This window comes from Metarhizium brunneum, chromosome 3, assembly GCF_013426205.1.
Source record: "Metarhizium brunneum chromosome 3, complete sequence".
In the NCBI taxonomy this organism is placed as follows: domain Eukaryota; kingdom Fungi; phylum Ascomycota; class Sordariomycetes; order Hypocreales; family Clavicipitaceae; genus Metarhizium; species Metarhizium brunneum.
In genome coordinates this window covers 4,291,828-4,306,750 of record NC_089424.1, presented here as the reverse complement: position 1 = coordinate 4,306,750, position 14,923 = coordinate 4,291,828, and the positions used below count along the sequence as shown (strand labels likewise).

Genomic DNA, 14,923 nt, shown 5'->3' with positions numbered 1-14,923 from the left:
ACTTGCTTCTTGGGACAACCGCTAGTGCAAGCGCAGAAGACACTGGCCACTGGGCCATTCACACTTTGGGCATTCACAGACCTTGCCTGTTTTAGTTTCCGTCTTGGGCATACACTACATGAACAATACAATCACCGCGTCAAGTTGTGTCACCCAACCAACCACGTCACAATCTCTGGTTCCTAGGACCAATCAGCGCGGCATCGTGCAATGCAGTGTCATGTACGCATGACAGAAGGAAAGGAGTACAAGGAGAGAGGGAGCAGGAGCAGGTATAGACTCGAGACGCTCATGGCAATATTGCTGTTGTTTGTAGAAAGTACAAAATCATAAATGACATGTTGATAAAAGACTCACCGGCCATTTAGGGTCATGTACCTAGGCTGAATAGCTTAAACTCCCATGGTTGGATCGGAAGCAATCGGATCGACCATTCAAAAAACATAGCCAGCAATAACTCGCGGAGCGTGACCCTTAGGATGAAAGCGGCCAGGCCCGACGGCTTCTTCAGGTCCCAGGCACCCGTTAAGCCTTATCCGACTTTCCGAAAACAAGGGGCTTGGCTGGATTCTGACCCGGGAGCCCTAACCCTAACCCTGACCAAGATGCGCCCGCCATGGCATGTTTCAGCAGAGCATCGAGGCCTCCGGGGGATGAAGACCGGCGCCATACGAGGACGCTCTTCGTTCAGTCCATGCGGTGGAGATGACTTGTTCACGGACCAGGGCCGACCGGGTTCTCACTTGCCATTCCAAGAAGCTGCCTTCCGAGCGCCGCATACGAGACGTTGCATTGCATATGGGGGACCATGAGGAGGCTTCCCTAATGGGAGAGCTTCGTCAGGGATCGCCCAGAAACTTGCCGCATATGGCTGTTGTCTGTTTAGCGTTATCTTTGCGTCTATTTCACTGCCTCTCCTCATTATCCCCGTGAAACAGTGCCGAATGTCGCCATATGATTCCTGACATGTCGTTTTCAATTCCTTTCAAAGATTTTGGCTAATATTTTTCGCAATACACAAAAATGACGTCAAGAAAAGTAGTTTAAATAAGCATGGCTGTTAGCCTACGTCGTACGCTCGTTGACGGGATGCGCCGTGGGCAGTTGGGAAGAAGTGCTGCACGGACAGCATCAAGTGATTGCGCCCGTTGCGACGTCGCTCGGATAACACGGCTTGCTTTTGCCTTTCTCTAATGAATCTGTACAATCAGGGCGTAGAATACCATGACAAAGGAACTCAACGAAGCGCACAACCATGGTACCACCTTCTAGATGAAATTTAGCTTGTCCTCTGGATATAGTCGCAACTCGAAGGGTATCGTATTACAGAATGCAGTGTGTATCTATGCTCTTTGGTTGGTTCGTTCCTCGTGTAACAGTTGACGATGGTTGAGGCTTCGCAAGCTGTCGGCTATAAGAAGACGATGCCTCGCGCTGTCAAGGCTTCACTCAACACACTTTTGCATGTCATTAGCATCTTGTTTCTTCAGCTATTCTTGTGAAAATGAGGGCCGCCGCCATCTTTATTAGCTGCTTCGTGGCTGCCTCTCTGGGCATTCCCACAGGCCATGATGTCATTCACGAGAAGCGTGACTTTGATGCCGTGACCAGCCAGGTCACAAAGCGCGCTGCTGCCGACACGTTGGTTCCGGTCCGTATTGCCTTGAAGCAGCGAAATCTGGACAAGGGCATGGAGTACCTCATGGACGTGTAAGTTTTGGCGCTGGATGTATCCGCGGATTGCGCCGTTAACAAGCAGACAGTTCTGATCCATCGTCTAAAAACTACGGAAGCCATTACACCCAGGACAAGGTCGTTGACCTCTTCTCTCCTGCCCCGGAATCGATTGAAACTGTCAAGAGGTGGCTGGTTGATAGAGGAGTACCTGAAAACCAGATCAAGTCTCCCAAGAGCAAAGGCTGGCTGGACTTTGAGACTACGGTTGGCCAGCTCGAGGACATTCTCAAGACCAACTACCACCTTTATGAGAACAAGAAAACCAGGAGCGAGCACCTGGGAGCCGATTCGTATTCTCTTCCCAGCGAAGTCTCTCAGCATGTAGACTTTATTACGCCCGGTGTCGTTCCGATCAAGGTGAAATCAGCTCGAGCTGCCCCCGGCCAACCTCGAAAGATTCCCTTTACTCCATTTCCTCCCGGCCTCACAGTCAACAGCCAGGGTAAGCCGCAAAGCCTGACCGGAAACCACACGTCACCAACTAACAGAAAACAGACGCATCCAACTGCCCTACTCAAATAACCCCCGCGTGCATCAAGGCCCTCTACAACATCACCGACTCCACGACGGCCGTCAAGGGCAACCAGCTAGGCATGTTTGAGAGCGACAACGAGATGCACAAGCAGTCAGATCTGGACCAGTTCTACAGGCTATACGCCTCCAAGATCCCCAAGGGCACGGGGCCCAAGATTGACCTCATTGACTGGGGCAGCACCAAGCCAGACCCGAACCAGGCCGTAGGCGAAGCCGCGCTCGACTTTGACGTCTCCATCCCCGTCATCTACCCCCAAGGCACGGAGCTGTACCAGACAAAGTCCAACTTTGACGGGCGCACGCACCTCGGCTTCCTGAACCAGTTCCTCGACGCCGTCGACGGCGCCTACTGCACCTCTGACGGCGGCGACGACCCCGACGTCGACGGCGTGACGGCCAACGAGGCCTGCGGCACCTTTACGCCCGCCAACGTCATCTCCTTTTCCTACGGGCTGACCGAGAACATCTGGCCCACCAAGTATCTCAAGGCACGTCAAGACTCAAGACTAGACATGAAATCCCACGCGGCGAGACATGCTAACCAGGACGCAGCGCCAATGCGACGAGTTCATGAAGCTCGGCCTCCAGGGCTCCTCCATCGTCTTCGCCAGCGGCGACGGCGGCGTCGCAGGCGGCCACGGGGGCGACTGCCTCGGCAGCAACGGCGACATCTTCAACCCGGCGAGCCCCTCGTCGTGCCCGTACGTGACGTCGGTCGGCGCCACGCTCCTCCCTCCCGGCACCTCCCCCGGCGCCCCCGAGTCCGCCACCGAGCGCTTCGGCTCCGGCGGCGGCTTCAGCAACATCTGGCCCTCGCCCGACTACCAGAGCGCGGCCGTCGCGTCCTTCTTCGCCTCCAACGACCCCGGCTTCCCGAGCTACAACACGAGCGAGAACAAGATCCCCACCGACGGGGGCATTTACAACCGCGCCGGCCGCGGGTTCCCCGACATTGCGGCCATTGGCGACTACGGCGTCATTGTGCTCAACGGCCAGCCGGGCCGGACCGGCGGCACGTCCATGTCTGCGCCTATCGTGGCGGCTATATTCACCCGTGTGAATGAGGTGCGTCTCAAGGCGGGCAAGAAGCCGATTGGCTTTGCGAACCCGGCGCTGTATAAGAACCCGGCTATGTTCAAGGACGTGACTCTGGGGAGTCAGTCGGGCGATGCGGCTTGCAATGGGAATGGGTTTTCTGCTGTCCAGGGCTGGGACCCTGTTACTGGGCTGGGGACGCCGGACTTTCCTGCCGTGGTGGAGTATTTCTCCAACTTGTAGGTTTTCCTGGATGTCTAGGTCCGTGGGGGATGTATTTTCTGTAGTAAACAATATACTTTATTTGAACATGGTCGTAATGGCTGGAAAAGGCTATTGAAGTTGCATTGTGTGGATGAACAGCGAACCTTGGTGAATGAGATTCAGGGAATAAGTCCTCCTTGAAGTATGCGTAAAGCGACTAGAGTGCTTATCGTTGACCACTATTTGGAGAACAAAGAGGCAGCAATGGTGGCCCATGGCCGAATATCCCAATATCCCAATATCCACGACTCCAGGCTACAAGTGTGCACCTATTGGCTCTCTCCATGGCCTCTGGCAAAAGCTACGAGTAGACAGATTCCCCTTATTTCCCTGATTTTAGATTTTTGCAGAAAAATCGCCACACAATATGAGCCGGGTTGCTTTTAAAATCAAACGTGTACGGAACAATGCAATGTTCTCGGTTATATCCCTCCGGTTCTAGTTGCGACGCCAACAAAAGCTTCCTGCCGTCCGACTCGGCCACTTCGCGAATAGACGTCTTTGTCTCCCTGCGTCTCACCAATTGGCCGTAATTAGAATGCTCCTCATGCATACGGAAGGGATTCCCTACACTCCAGCACCAAAAGATAACCAGGTGAAAATCTCTGAAAATCTCCCCGGACGAACAATCATTCCGTAGCATTTTCCGTACAGAGAGCCTGACAGATGCGCCATCCATTCGGCTACTTGGCCTGCGCAAGTGCATCCTTTCCGAACAAGTGTCTTCCGGGGCAAGCGATGCGAGGTATGTGAGAATAGCAGGCGTTTCGGTGATGACGGCGTCGTTTACAGTGCTGGTACGTATACGATGGTTAATCTTGCGGTACTCGCCATTTAACAGACTTCCGTCGGCGGCTTCTACACCATTTCCCTCCATTTGAGGACTTTGAAGAGGACATCGTCTTATGCAGACGACTACTCCTTTCTCGTCGTACGCAGTTGAATAAGCCGCAAACGCCGAATCATGGACCTCCATATCAACGCGCTGCCAACCAGAGAGCCCGAAGCGAGCACGGCAAACGCCCAGGGGCACTGTTCAAGATAATTCACGACATTCATGCCATACCAGCCCGCTACCAGCGTTGCCGCGGCCAGGCTGAGCATGGCAATCTCCACCTTGGCCTCGAGCAGCATGATTTGGTTGCGCCGCACGTCCAGAATCGACTTGACCGTCTCCTCTGTCCTCTGGATATTCTCCGCCAGACTAGCCGCCTCCTGCGCAATGGCGTCGTTGGCCTTGAAGTACGCCTCGAGCAGGTACTCGACCTCTTGGTGCTCGTGGACCAGGTGCCGCCGGCCGCGCTGCTTGTCGGTGAGATACATGTCGGCCATGTCGGCGTCGTCGTTGAGCACCTCCTGGATGGCATTGCGCACGAGCCGCGCGCGCTTCTCGATGCGGGCGAGGCTCCGGGAAATGTCGAGCAGCTCTCGCAGCGCCGAGTAGACGAGCGCCCCCTCCTTGTCCGCCATTTGCTGGTCGAGGGTTTGCAGGGCCCTCGACACGTCGCGCTTCACGAGCAGGTACTCGGCTTCCAGGGTCGAGGTGACGGACGCGAGGGCGACCTCGACGACGCGCAGCTCAAACGCCTCATTGGCCTTTTTGTACGGGGCCTGCCGCCTGTGAAGCTTGGCTTCGAGATCGTGGGTGAAGACGCGGCAGGTGGTGTTGTCCCCCTCGACGCTGTCCACGTTGAACAGCAGAACCTTGTCGGCCTGCACGAGGAGCCGTAAATCAAACAGGTGGATCAGCAGGGTGTTTTCCCGGATCAGTATGTGCGGGAATCCGTTGGATGGTAGATCGATTATGCGCAGGTCCCGAGCGCTCAGGAGGTACTCGTGGGCGATGGCGACCTTGGTCAGGCTCTTGGAAGTGGCAGCGCCCGCGGGGTCAAACTGCGTGAATTGCATCTCTACATTACCATTCATGGGCGTTCGAGCGATGTCAATGGCGAGGTCGAAGAGCCCTTTTTGCGTAGTGGCCGGGCTGTTGGCGGCCGCATTGGAGGAGCTGTAGGTCCGCGGAAAGGGGACTTGGCCATGGTTTCGCGATGCCAGTCGCGCGACGAGTTGACATGGCGGTAACCGTGATGCATGCACATGTCCTATTCGGCGAGCATGGCTAGAGAATGAATGATGTAGACGCATTGCTCTGCGCACCTCGGCTCGGAAGCACGACATGCTCCATGAATACTGGATTCGTCGACGTGGTGAGTTGAAGCCGGACAATCCGCCACGTGGGGCCGAGAGGCGAGTTTGAAGCTTGAAGCCATCAAGTTTTCCCCACGTACTAGGAGCGATCGAGTCTAGGTCCTAGGACTAATTTGGTTGGTTCCCGCATCCCGTCTCAATTGAGACTCGATCGTGACAAGGCATTATCATCTGTGTGGCGGCGTCGGTCTTGTCCTCACTGGCCTCCGCGTCTCGATTCTCCATGGCCTGCTTTGAACCCTAGTGCCTCCTTTCTTCATCCCAGTCTCCCGGAGAAGAACGAATACAGCTCGTATTGGCTCGACGGGCTCCAAATTTGCGTCCTGCTCTACCATCCACGGATCTGGAAAACCATTCCCAGCCCAAACAAAGCTCCATATCATGTCTGGTACTTCAAGTCCAGTGCTTTGCTCTTGCTGGCCCAATAGTTATAAACTCCATCGAGATAGAACAAAACTTTATTCGAAGCCATCTCGCACTAAGCCAAGCTGCGGCAGCATGTACACACACGTCGACCTCACGTGGAGGAACCACTGGGGCATCAACCTAAACACACATTAACATGCAGGTCACACCTTGCATTGGTTCCGTCGTGGAGAATGTAGTCTTATAGCGCCAACCTTTTTTTTTTCACATTCTCAACTCTTATACCAACTTGTCCTTCCACTATCCCGAATCATTGCATTGACGCGTGACGAAGCCCCCGTCCATCACCATGAGTTCTGAGCCTCGCGAAATGCTTCTCTGCACGACGTGCGAAACCGTATTGGGCCATGAAAGAGACATTGAGAGCAGAGTGCGCTTCCACTACTCCCCTTGGACATTCTTTGAATCAACTTGTACTGATGGACCCCCCAGAATTTCACGGGAAAACACGGCCCGGCCATTCTCATCACCTACGTCTACAACATTACCATGGCACGCCCCATACGGATTTTCATGAGCACGGGTTGGTACATCATTCGAGTCGTCTCTTGCGCAGGGTGCAAGAAGGAGATCGGTTGGATCTATCTTAAGGTGCAACAGAGAAGCCAACTGTACAAACTGGGAAAGTTCGTCCTGGAATTGGCGAGACTCGAAATGATCATTCCTCCGGCCCCGCCAACTGGCGTTGCGTTTTAAGACACGCACATTATGATGGGTAAATCGGGTTTCGCGAGAGTCAAGCGTTTCTCTGGTTTAGGAAGCTCGTATAGCACCAGTGTGGGCGCAGACGGAAGCACTTGTGCCAATGAGACAAATATCAGTGGCTATGTCTGCTGCTTTGGATACATTTCCCATATTCTCCTGTAATTGAACAATTTGAATGACAGGCTGTTGATTTTGGCGCATGTTCTGAGGTCGAGACAGACAAAGTTTCATACTTTGGAGATATATACTGACTGAGATTCGTCATTCTGTCAACACAACTCCTGCCAACCAATCCGACACTCGTCCGTACCCAGAGTCGACTCTTTACTGTCACGTCGTCTCGGTTAATTGAAAAGCGAGTAGGATTATTAACCAAGGCCTTGTCCAAACTCCACGGATGATGAACATGGACTCCTGGAAGAAGTGCACAAAGCTGCCGCCATCACTCAAGCCCATTTCAAGCATCGTTTGTTTTACAAAGAAATCAGCGCCGCGATACCCGCGGCAACAATGCCACAAGTCCATTTTGGTGTATTTGCCTGCCATGCGACGTTGGCTGAGCTGGCCGTAGCGGTTGTGCTGGTCGCACTGGTTGTACTTGAACCGGTCATGCTGGCCGCACCAATGGCAGCGCAATCTTCAGATGTAACTGTTACCTTTGTGTACGGCAGTGGCTGGTTATATATGAGGTCAAAGTGCGAGTCTAGTACCTCGTTAATAACACCAAGAGTCGGCGCCAGGATCGTTCATTCTCACCAGGGTAACTCGGCACGTCCTGGCCGCCGATGGCTTTCGAGACAGCCGGCAGGTGTACATGCTCCCAGGCGATGAGCACATTGCCTGGACCAGCGTAGTTCAAAGCCGCCTGACCAGCGCACGACGTATCAGTATAATTGCAAGGATGGTCAATAGTGATGCCCAGCGACTCGGCCAGCGGCAGCGTGGTGTTGTATGGACGCTGGGTGGTGTGGTCTTCGGCAGTATCTTTCCGGCAAAGAGACAAAGTCAGCATTCTCATCAGGGTTTCAAAAACGGAAAAGCGAGACGAACCTCCCGGATACGGCGTCTGCACCATGATGTGCTGGATGTTGTATTTGCTGCTCTTGCCAAAGAGCTTCACCAGGCACTGCTCGCGTTGCTGGCCCTGTACGGATACTGTCCCGTCTGCATTCTTTTCCGCGTGGCGAATAAGGTAATACACAGGAACCTTTTCAGCAGCGGCAGCTGTGGCAGCGGCCGTGATAGCGATGAGATTGACAAACTTGGTCATGATGGCCTCATAATCTGGCTTGCAGTGGGTTGAGTTGGATGAGTTGCAAGTTTGTCCGCGCGTCAACTCGTAATGGCTCCCCAGCAGACCGCCACGCGAAGCCACCGCCTAACCTTGTTTCAGCAGACGGAAGCAATTGGCAACATGGCGATAGCATGATGCCGACTAGCAGAGGAATCAAGCACTTGTTCTTTTTTGACTCATCTGATACCTGCTTGGCCTCGGAATGAATGCCTGCACCAATGTATTGGGGTTAGGGTTAGGGTTATTCCTTAAAGTATCGCTCCGCTGCGTGCCCCGTGGACCGTAGATGAAGATCCCTGCCCTCCTGTCCTATTCAAGTGTCTCACTGCTCATGTAAAGGGTCTGGCAGGTAGTCAGTCGTTGGATATTTCTCTCTTGGTACGAAACTTCATCCTATCCTGGTTGGTGACGGAATCGGTCTTTGGTTTGATACACGGAAAGTACCGAGTATGAATCTAAACTTGGATCAGGGGGGTGTGAGTGTGACGCCTCTCCGGAAACGGGGCCAAGGAATCAGCAAAGTGTCACGTGGCAGTATGACTCCATGTCTGCCCCTCGTTACCCCTCCACTGCCCCTCAACCGTATGACTTTTTTTTTCGTGTAGAGGACAATCACCAATTACGACAAAGACGAGCATCATGGAAGAGTCGAGCGCTCCGACGTCAAAGAAGGGCGCGAAAAAGGCCGAGGCCAAGGCTAAGAAGGAGGCCTTGAAAGCCCAGCGTGCTGCAGAACTCGCCGCCGCTGCCGCCGCCGTCAATCTCGAGGACGACCCCGCCAAGGACAACTACGGGAACAAGCAGACCACGACCTCAGCCTTCAGCCAGCACGCCCAAGAAGTCGAAATACGCTCCATTGACGAAACACACAATGAAAAGACGGTCATTGTGCGCGCATGGCTTCAAAAGTCCCGCGTACAGAGTGCCAAGATGGGCTTTGTTGAGCTCCGCAAAGGGGGCAACTGGGACATCCAGGGCGTCATTATGGCCTCTGACGAGGAACCCCTTGTCAGCCGTCGCATGGTTAAATGGGTAGCTAGCATCAACCCCGAGAGCTTCGTAGCGGTTGAAGCCAAGGTGAAGAAACCTCTCGAGCCCGTCAAGAGCTGCCGCGTCTCGGGATTCGAGCTTCACATCACAAAGTGCTTCGTGCTCGCGCCAGCTCCCGCCGTACTCGGCATGACCATAGGCACCGCCAGCCAACCCATTGTCAATTTCAGCGACGAGACTGACCAAGCGGGAGATGTTGACGCCGGGAAGGCCGCCGAGGCCGCTTCCGAGCATACCGCGCCAGCCGCAAGCATGCTCACTCATCTCGACAACATTGCCATGCACAAGCGCGCTCCTGTTCAGCAGGCCATTGCGGTACGTTGTTCCGGTGACGGGCTATGATCTGGGTACTCATTAACACGGCACAGGATATCCGCATCGAAGTGAAGAGACTCTTTCGCTCATACCTCGACTCCCGCGGCTTCAAGGAATTCGAACCGCCCTGCCTCATCGGCGCGGCGTCTGAGGGCGGTGGAAACGTCTTTCGACTCGCGTATTTCGGCGAGGAGGCCTTTCTGGCCCAATCACCCCAATTCTACAAACAGTTCGAGATTGCAGGCGGCAGGGAGCGGGTGTTCAGCATAGGCCCCGTTTTCAGGGCCGAAAACTCCAACACGCCGAGGCACATGACCGAGTTTACAGGGCTTGATCTTGAGATGGAAATCAAGGAATCTTACACCGAAGTTATTTCCATACTGGAGGGTGTGCTGTTGTCCATCTTCCGCGGAATCCAAGGTCAGTACTCGTCCACATGGTAGTTGCCGAGATTCTGTCAGATATACTAGTTTGCGTACATGTTCTAACCAGTTTTGCCGCCAATAGAGCGATGTGCAAACGAAATTGAGACAGTCCGAGCCGTTTACCATTCAGAGCCGCTCCTCCTTCCCGAGCCAGGCAAAGAAGTCCGCTTGACCTTTGCCGAAGCGCAAAAGCTTTTACGAGAGGAAGGGCCCCCGGAGTTTGCAAATGTACGCGACGACGAAGATATGAGCACCCCCCAAGAGAAGGCCCTTGGCCAAGTCGTCCGCGCCAAGTACAAGACGGACTTTTTCGTCATTGATAAGTTCCCCGAGACGGCGCGGCCATTTTACGCCAAGCTTGACGACGCCGGTACCACGGTAGGAGACGGTGTCCGCGTTACAAATGCCTATGATATGTTCCTGCGTGGGCAGGAGGTGCTCTCGGGCGGCCAACGTATTCATGACCCGGTCGAGCTCGAGGCCCGTATCCGCTCCAAGGGTGTGGACCCGAAAAGTGGCGGCATCAAGGAGTACTTGGCGATGTTTCAACAGGTTGGTGTGCCGCCGCATGGCGGAGGTGGCATTGGTCTTGATCGCGTGGTTGCTTGGATTCTGGGACTGCCAAGCGTCCACCTCGCGGCGTATTATCCTCGCACGCCGAAGAGACTGTTGCCATGAGGTATTCGAGAAGAGAATGACTGGGTGCGACACCTAGAATTACAGAAGTAGGATCAACTGTAGAATGGGGGAAGAATCTGTCTATACAATTTGGCGGTGGTACAGCATAAGCATTCTACACTAATAAAAGTAGACGTTCTTTTGGAGAAGGAAGTTGACTTTCAGTAGGCCGTGGGTGATGAATCTTGCCGCCTTGAGGTCTCAGTGGGAAAGGCCCCGAGGCCGCGTGAGATTGTTGTAGAAGGGTCTCAATGACGAGATAAATTGAATAAAAGCCTACATGTGTAGTGGCAACTCTCGGTCTTGCAACCGACTAGGGCAGCCGGCGTGGAGCAATTACATTGACTCCCTGCTCCAGCACTGGTCCTCGGATGGAGATGACTTGTATGGTGCCCAAACCAGCACCTGCTTACTCAAGAGTAACACTCTAGCCTCGTCTGTTTTACGAGAATGTCATGATTTCTTCGTTGATAGTGGGACTAGCATGGGATGTGGCACAACAAACATTCACAGACATGACAGTTGAAAAGATGATGAAGCAATGCGAGCACAAGGTCTTCAATTTGTCAAAAGCTCCCCATACATGTAGCCAGTATATCCTCCCGCAACACGGCCGACATAGAGAGGGGAAAACCGTCTGGTACCAAGTTACCAAGCCAGCCGGCGAGGTAGTTGCTTAGTTGGAAAAAAACCCCTCTCAACTCTCTGGTGTTTTATCCTCGACGTCCGGCGTGTCTGATTCTTCTGGTTCGTCTGGTTACATCATGTAGCTTCCCGGTATACCGATCTAGCTCGAGTTGGTGTCCGTTCAAGAACATCCTTGGCTCCGACCGGCCGTTTTGATCAATCTCGTACCACACTCCCCCCTTGCGCATAACGAGCTCGCGGACCCGCCCAATCTCCTCGTCGGGCCAGCTCTGATCATCAACCTTCAGATTGCACAGACGAAAAACCTCGCACCCAGCGTCGTACTGGGCTTTGTTGAGAGCCCCGTTCAACCGAGCTTGCCGCCATGCGTGTCGCATGAAATTTCCAGGGCTTTGGTCTTCGTGCGTGCGGAATGGTTCAACCTCCGAGTTGAATGTGACAATCGCAGGAACAAACTTGTGCAGCTCATCTGTGCCGATGTTGCAGATCTTGATGCATGCCTTGGAGGGCGGTCGATTTTCGCAGTTCTCAACCATCCGCAGGGGGTAATCTATCTCGGAAGTCTCGCCTGACTTTTTAAAAGCCGGTCCGAAGACAACACATGACTTTGCGTATACGCAAGCGTCCTTTTTTATAACTCCGAACAGATACGTGCCATCAACGATATATTGAAGGCAAACATCGTATTGCTTTTCGCCCCCGGTCTCGGTCTGTTGAGAAGTCGAGGCTTCGGCGGCGCTCATTTTGCAACGATCTGGGGTAGCGACAGGGGGGCTCTTGTTCTTTCTTGGGGCGTAGGTGGTCAAGAAGAATCTTGACTTTGGTTCCGTATTGTTTCCGAGTGGGTAGGTATAGAGGCAGAGTAAGGTGTGGTGTTGCAAAAAAAAACTTGCTTGTTTTGTGGTTCGAGAATGTCGAGACGAGGTTGGATGGTGGCCAGAAAGAAGGACAAGACGGGAAGATCCTACGCCTTTTATACTTTTTTGCCTGGGCGAGGGACCCTGCTTGGTCCTCATACTGCTCTTGAACATACTCTGCATGTTGGTGCGTAGATGAGGCGGCATGTTCATGATACTGCTCCTGAACACGCTCTGGACGTCAGCGCGCCGCCCCCTCGAGGTTCACTGAGCAAACGGTGAGTCTAAATTTGGACCCATCCCTTTGTGATAAGTGACCTCTCATCAGAGATTCACACCCCTCCGTCGTGTTCATCGAGTCGTTCATCTGATGTGAATTATCTAAACGCCCATGCAGGCAGCATGTCAGGCAGGTTCCAGTGAAAGTAGCCCAATGTGCCTGGCCGCACCCAACGCAGTGAACCGTAATATCCCATGCTGTGCACTATGAACGCATCTCGATGTGTCAGAAGATAGTAAAACGCACCTAAACAATGAATACAATCTGTTAGTTTCACCTCATCCAAGAGGGCTGTGTTCTTTTTACAAGTGATTGTCACTGCTATTGCTTATGTACACAACGAGGCTAGACTCGTATCATGCTTGTAATTTCACTTCCGTAATGAGCGACACAGCTCAAAATTTAATTTATTATTAACACAACGAGGCTAGATGTTCTCTATCTTGAGTAAATTTACATCGTGAATCAGAGTGTTTAAGTAGCCTTCTTGCTATCAGTCATCATGTAGCTTTGAGATTGATTCTTTTTTCTTATTAAGCCTTGCGATGGTTAGTAGTAAGAGACGCACTATAACAGTTCACAGCAAACATATAGCAGGTAAAAAATAAAGCAAGACGAGTATAAGGTAGTCGATTCATTCATAACTCCCATGTAGCTAGCATTTCCTCCTTCAAGACGTCAAGGGGAGAAAAAACCATACCAAGCCACCAAGCCAGCTGGCAAGGTGGTGGCTGGGTAAAAAACCCCTTCTCAACTATCTGATGTTTGATACCATGGCTTGGTACCGTGTTTACTGATGAAACACTGTTGTTTCCTGTCCGTCATTCCAAACCTCTGTAGAGTGGTCGTTAAAAATTATTCCGCCACACTGTTCAACCATCTCATGAAAATGGTCTTCCGGGTCCGTGTCTCTCAGTTGGCATCCCCTCATCACGAGCCATCCATGTAGGTATTCTGCACGAGACAAAACCCGCTGCGCATGGAGCCACACCCAAGCGTACACCATGAAGTCATCGACGGACTCGGCCTGGTCGTAGTTTGTGAAACGAAGAAATTCCCGTCTAAATGTTTCCGCCTGTCGTGCACCAATTCTGCCCAACTTTACCATCGCCCTGCAATGTGGTTGATCCGGGCTGTTCTCAGCGCAACGAAGTGGTCTTACTACTTCGCCGCGCCGGAAATACACCCCGTAGGTGTTACCACGAGTTGGGTAGAGGTCGACTGGGTTTGCAAGCCAAATGCTCCATATGCTGTGTCGGTAGTAGTTTTCGGGGGTCTCGTGGTCCCGGAGGTACACATCGACTGGCATGCTTGGGTGTAGCGCGAACCTCGAGGCCATTTTTGAAATGGTCTGGAATATCTGCAACACTTTTCTTGTCCGTGTGTGCGCGGTAAAAGTAAAAGTCCGAGTGCAGTTCGTTTTGTCGTTAAGCGGGTGAGGAGGCAAAGTCAGAAGACGTTATCGAATAACGTGGTCGCTTGATGGCTCCAAGATGTTGGTTCTGAGATAAGATTGCCGAGTAGGTATAGAGAGGAAGAGGAGGAGAATTTCGAGTGGATGTAGAGGCAAAGTAGCAAGATTTTGCGGACTAGCTGCCGTTTGGTGGCTTGAAGGTGCTGACGAGATTGCCTGGAGACCACATGGAAAAGGGGGAGGATTCCCAGCCTTTTATACTTGTTGGATGTGGTCGTTGGCCCTGCGTGGTCATCATACTGCTCTTAAAAACAGTCTGAACTACGCTGGCGTCTGCGCATATCGGTTCACTCAACAAGCTACGAGTTGGACCGCCTGCCGTCATCTTCACGGGGGTTGGCTGCTGCCGTTGCTAGTCGATGGAGTGAGGCTGGGCGTCGGTTATCCAGAGTCTGTTCATGTCGTCGAATCCACGAGCGCCCTCCTTGCAGGACACCAAGGGTCATGAGACAGCTGTGACAACCGGTCATGTTCCCTTGTTGGGCCTCGTCATGATGACCGGTAACAAACGCACTGTGATGGTCAGCATCAGACACATGGCAGCCGAACCGTATCTGAACCGGAGCAAGAACCTTTAACAATAATAAGCTGCGTCGACAGATGCAATGAATGACGCAGCGTACCGTGGACATGTAATGTACAGAACAGATGTTGAAAGAGGGCGCGGACAAAGACAGTGTGACATGTGTGAAGGGGGCCTTGTGGCAGAAATTCTCCCGTCATCTGACGGCCCGTGCTGACAGAAGTTAAAAAAAGATACAAAGACGCAGGAAACAATCGAGTCTTGGGGGTTCACACCAGCCTTGGTGAAGGTGCATGTGTTGGAGCACAAAGCAAAGAGATGTCCAGTGCGTAGCATGCGAACAGACCGGATACGCATGTAATGCACGATGCAGCGATTTTTTTACGGTTTCACGGAACAATTACAGCCTCAACGATGGTGTGCTCGGTGAATGACAATGTCGACAATAACAAAGAGATGCATGGATGGCA

The 14,923-nt window shown here is 52.8% G+C and overlaps 6 protein-coding genes across 6 annotated transcripts; 3 read left to right on the top strand and 3 right to left on the bottom strand.

Annotated features, from left to right (window-relative positions):
• Positions 1 to 1,504: 1,504 nt before the first annotated feature.
• On the top strand, positions 1,505 to 3,549 carry sed1_1 (Tripeptidyl-peptidase sed1; the record flags this gene model as incomplete). Its single annotated transcript, XM_066130806.1, has 4 exons — positions 1,505 to 1,710; positions 1,764 to 2,179; positions 2,233 to 2,759; positions 2,824 to 3,549. 4 exons carry the CDS (start codon positions 1,505 to 1,507, stop codon positions 3,547 to 3,549), a joined length of 1,875 nt encoding a protein of 624 aa, XP_065986805.1.
• Positions 3,550 to 4,485: 936 nt separating this feature from the next.
• Positions 4,486 to 5,715, bottom strand: mrs2 (Mitochondrial inner membrane magnesium transporter mrs2; the record flags this gene model as incomplete). Its single annotated transcript, XM_014684729.1, has 1 exon — positions 4,486 to 5,715. The coding sequence occupies one exon, from the start codon at positions 5,713 to 5,715 to the stop codon at positions 4,486 to 4,488; it is 1,230 nt and encodes a 409-aa protein (XP_014540215.1).
• A 778-nt stretch (positions 5,716 to 6,493) lies between these two features.
• On the top strand, positions 6,494 to 6,900 carry G6M90_00g065580 (uncharacterized protein; the record flags this gene model as incomplete). Its single annotated transcript, XM_014684730.2, has 2 exons — positions 6,494 to 6,574; positions 6,637 to 6,900. 2 exons carry the CDS (start codon positions 6,494 to 6,496, stop codon positions 6,898 to 6,900), a joined length of 345 nt encoding a protein of 114 aa, XP_014540216.2.
• A 482-nt stretch (positions 6,901 to 7,382) lies between these two features.
• Positions 7,383 to 8,179, bottom strand: G6M90_00g065570 (uncharacterized protein; the record flags this gene model as incomplete). Its single annotated transcript, XM_014684731.1, has 3 exons — positions 7,383 to 7,612; positions 7,666 to 7,893; positions 7,960 to 8,179. 3 exons carry the CDS (start codon positions 8,177 to 8,179, stop codon positions 7,383 to 7,385), a joined length of 678 nt encoding a protein of 225 aa, XP_014540217.1.
• A 663-nt stretch (positions 8,180 to 8,842) lies between these two features.
• On the top strand, positions 8,843 to 10,671 carry dps1 (Aspartate--tRNA ligase, cytoplasmic; the record flags this gene model as incomplete). The annotated part of the gene is made up of 3 exons (XM_066130805.1): positions 8,843 to 9,568; positions 9,622 to 9,988; positions 10,076 to 10,671. The coding sequence occupies 3 exons, from the start codon at positions 8,843 to 8,845 to the stop codon at positions 10,669 to 10,671; spliced, it is 1,689 nt and encodes a 562-aa protein (XP_065986681.1).
• A 713-nt stretch (positions 10,672 to 11,384) lies between these two features.
• On the bottom strand, positions 11,385 to 12,062 carry G6M90_00g065550 (uncharacterized protein; the record flags this gene model as incomplete). The annotated part of the gene is made up of 1 exon (XM_014684733.1): positions 11,385 to 12,062. The coding sequence occupies one exon, from the start codon at positions 12,060 to 12,062 to the stop codon at positions 11,385 to 11,387; it is 678 nt and encodes a 225-aa protein (XP_014540219.1).
• Between the last annotated feature and the right edge of the window lie 2,861 nt (positions 12,063 to 14,923).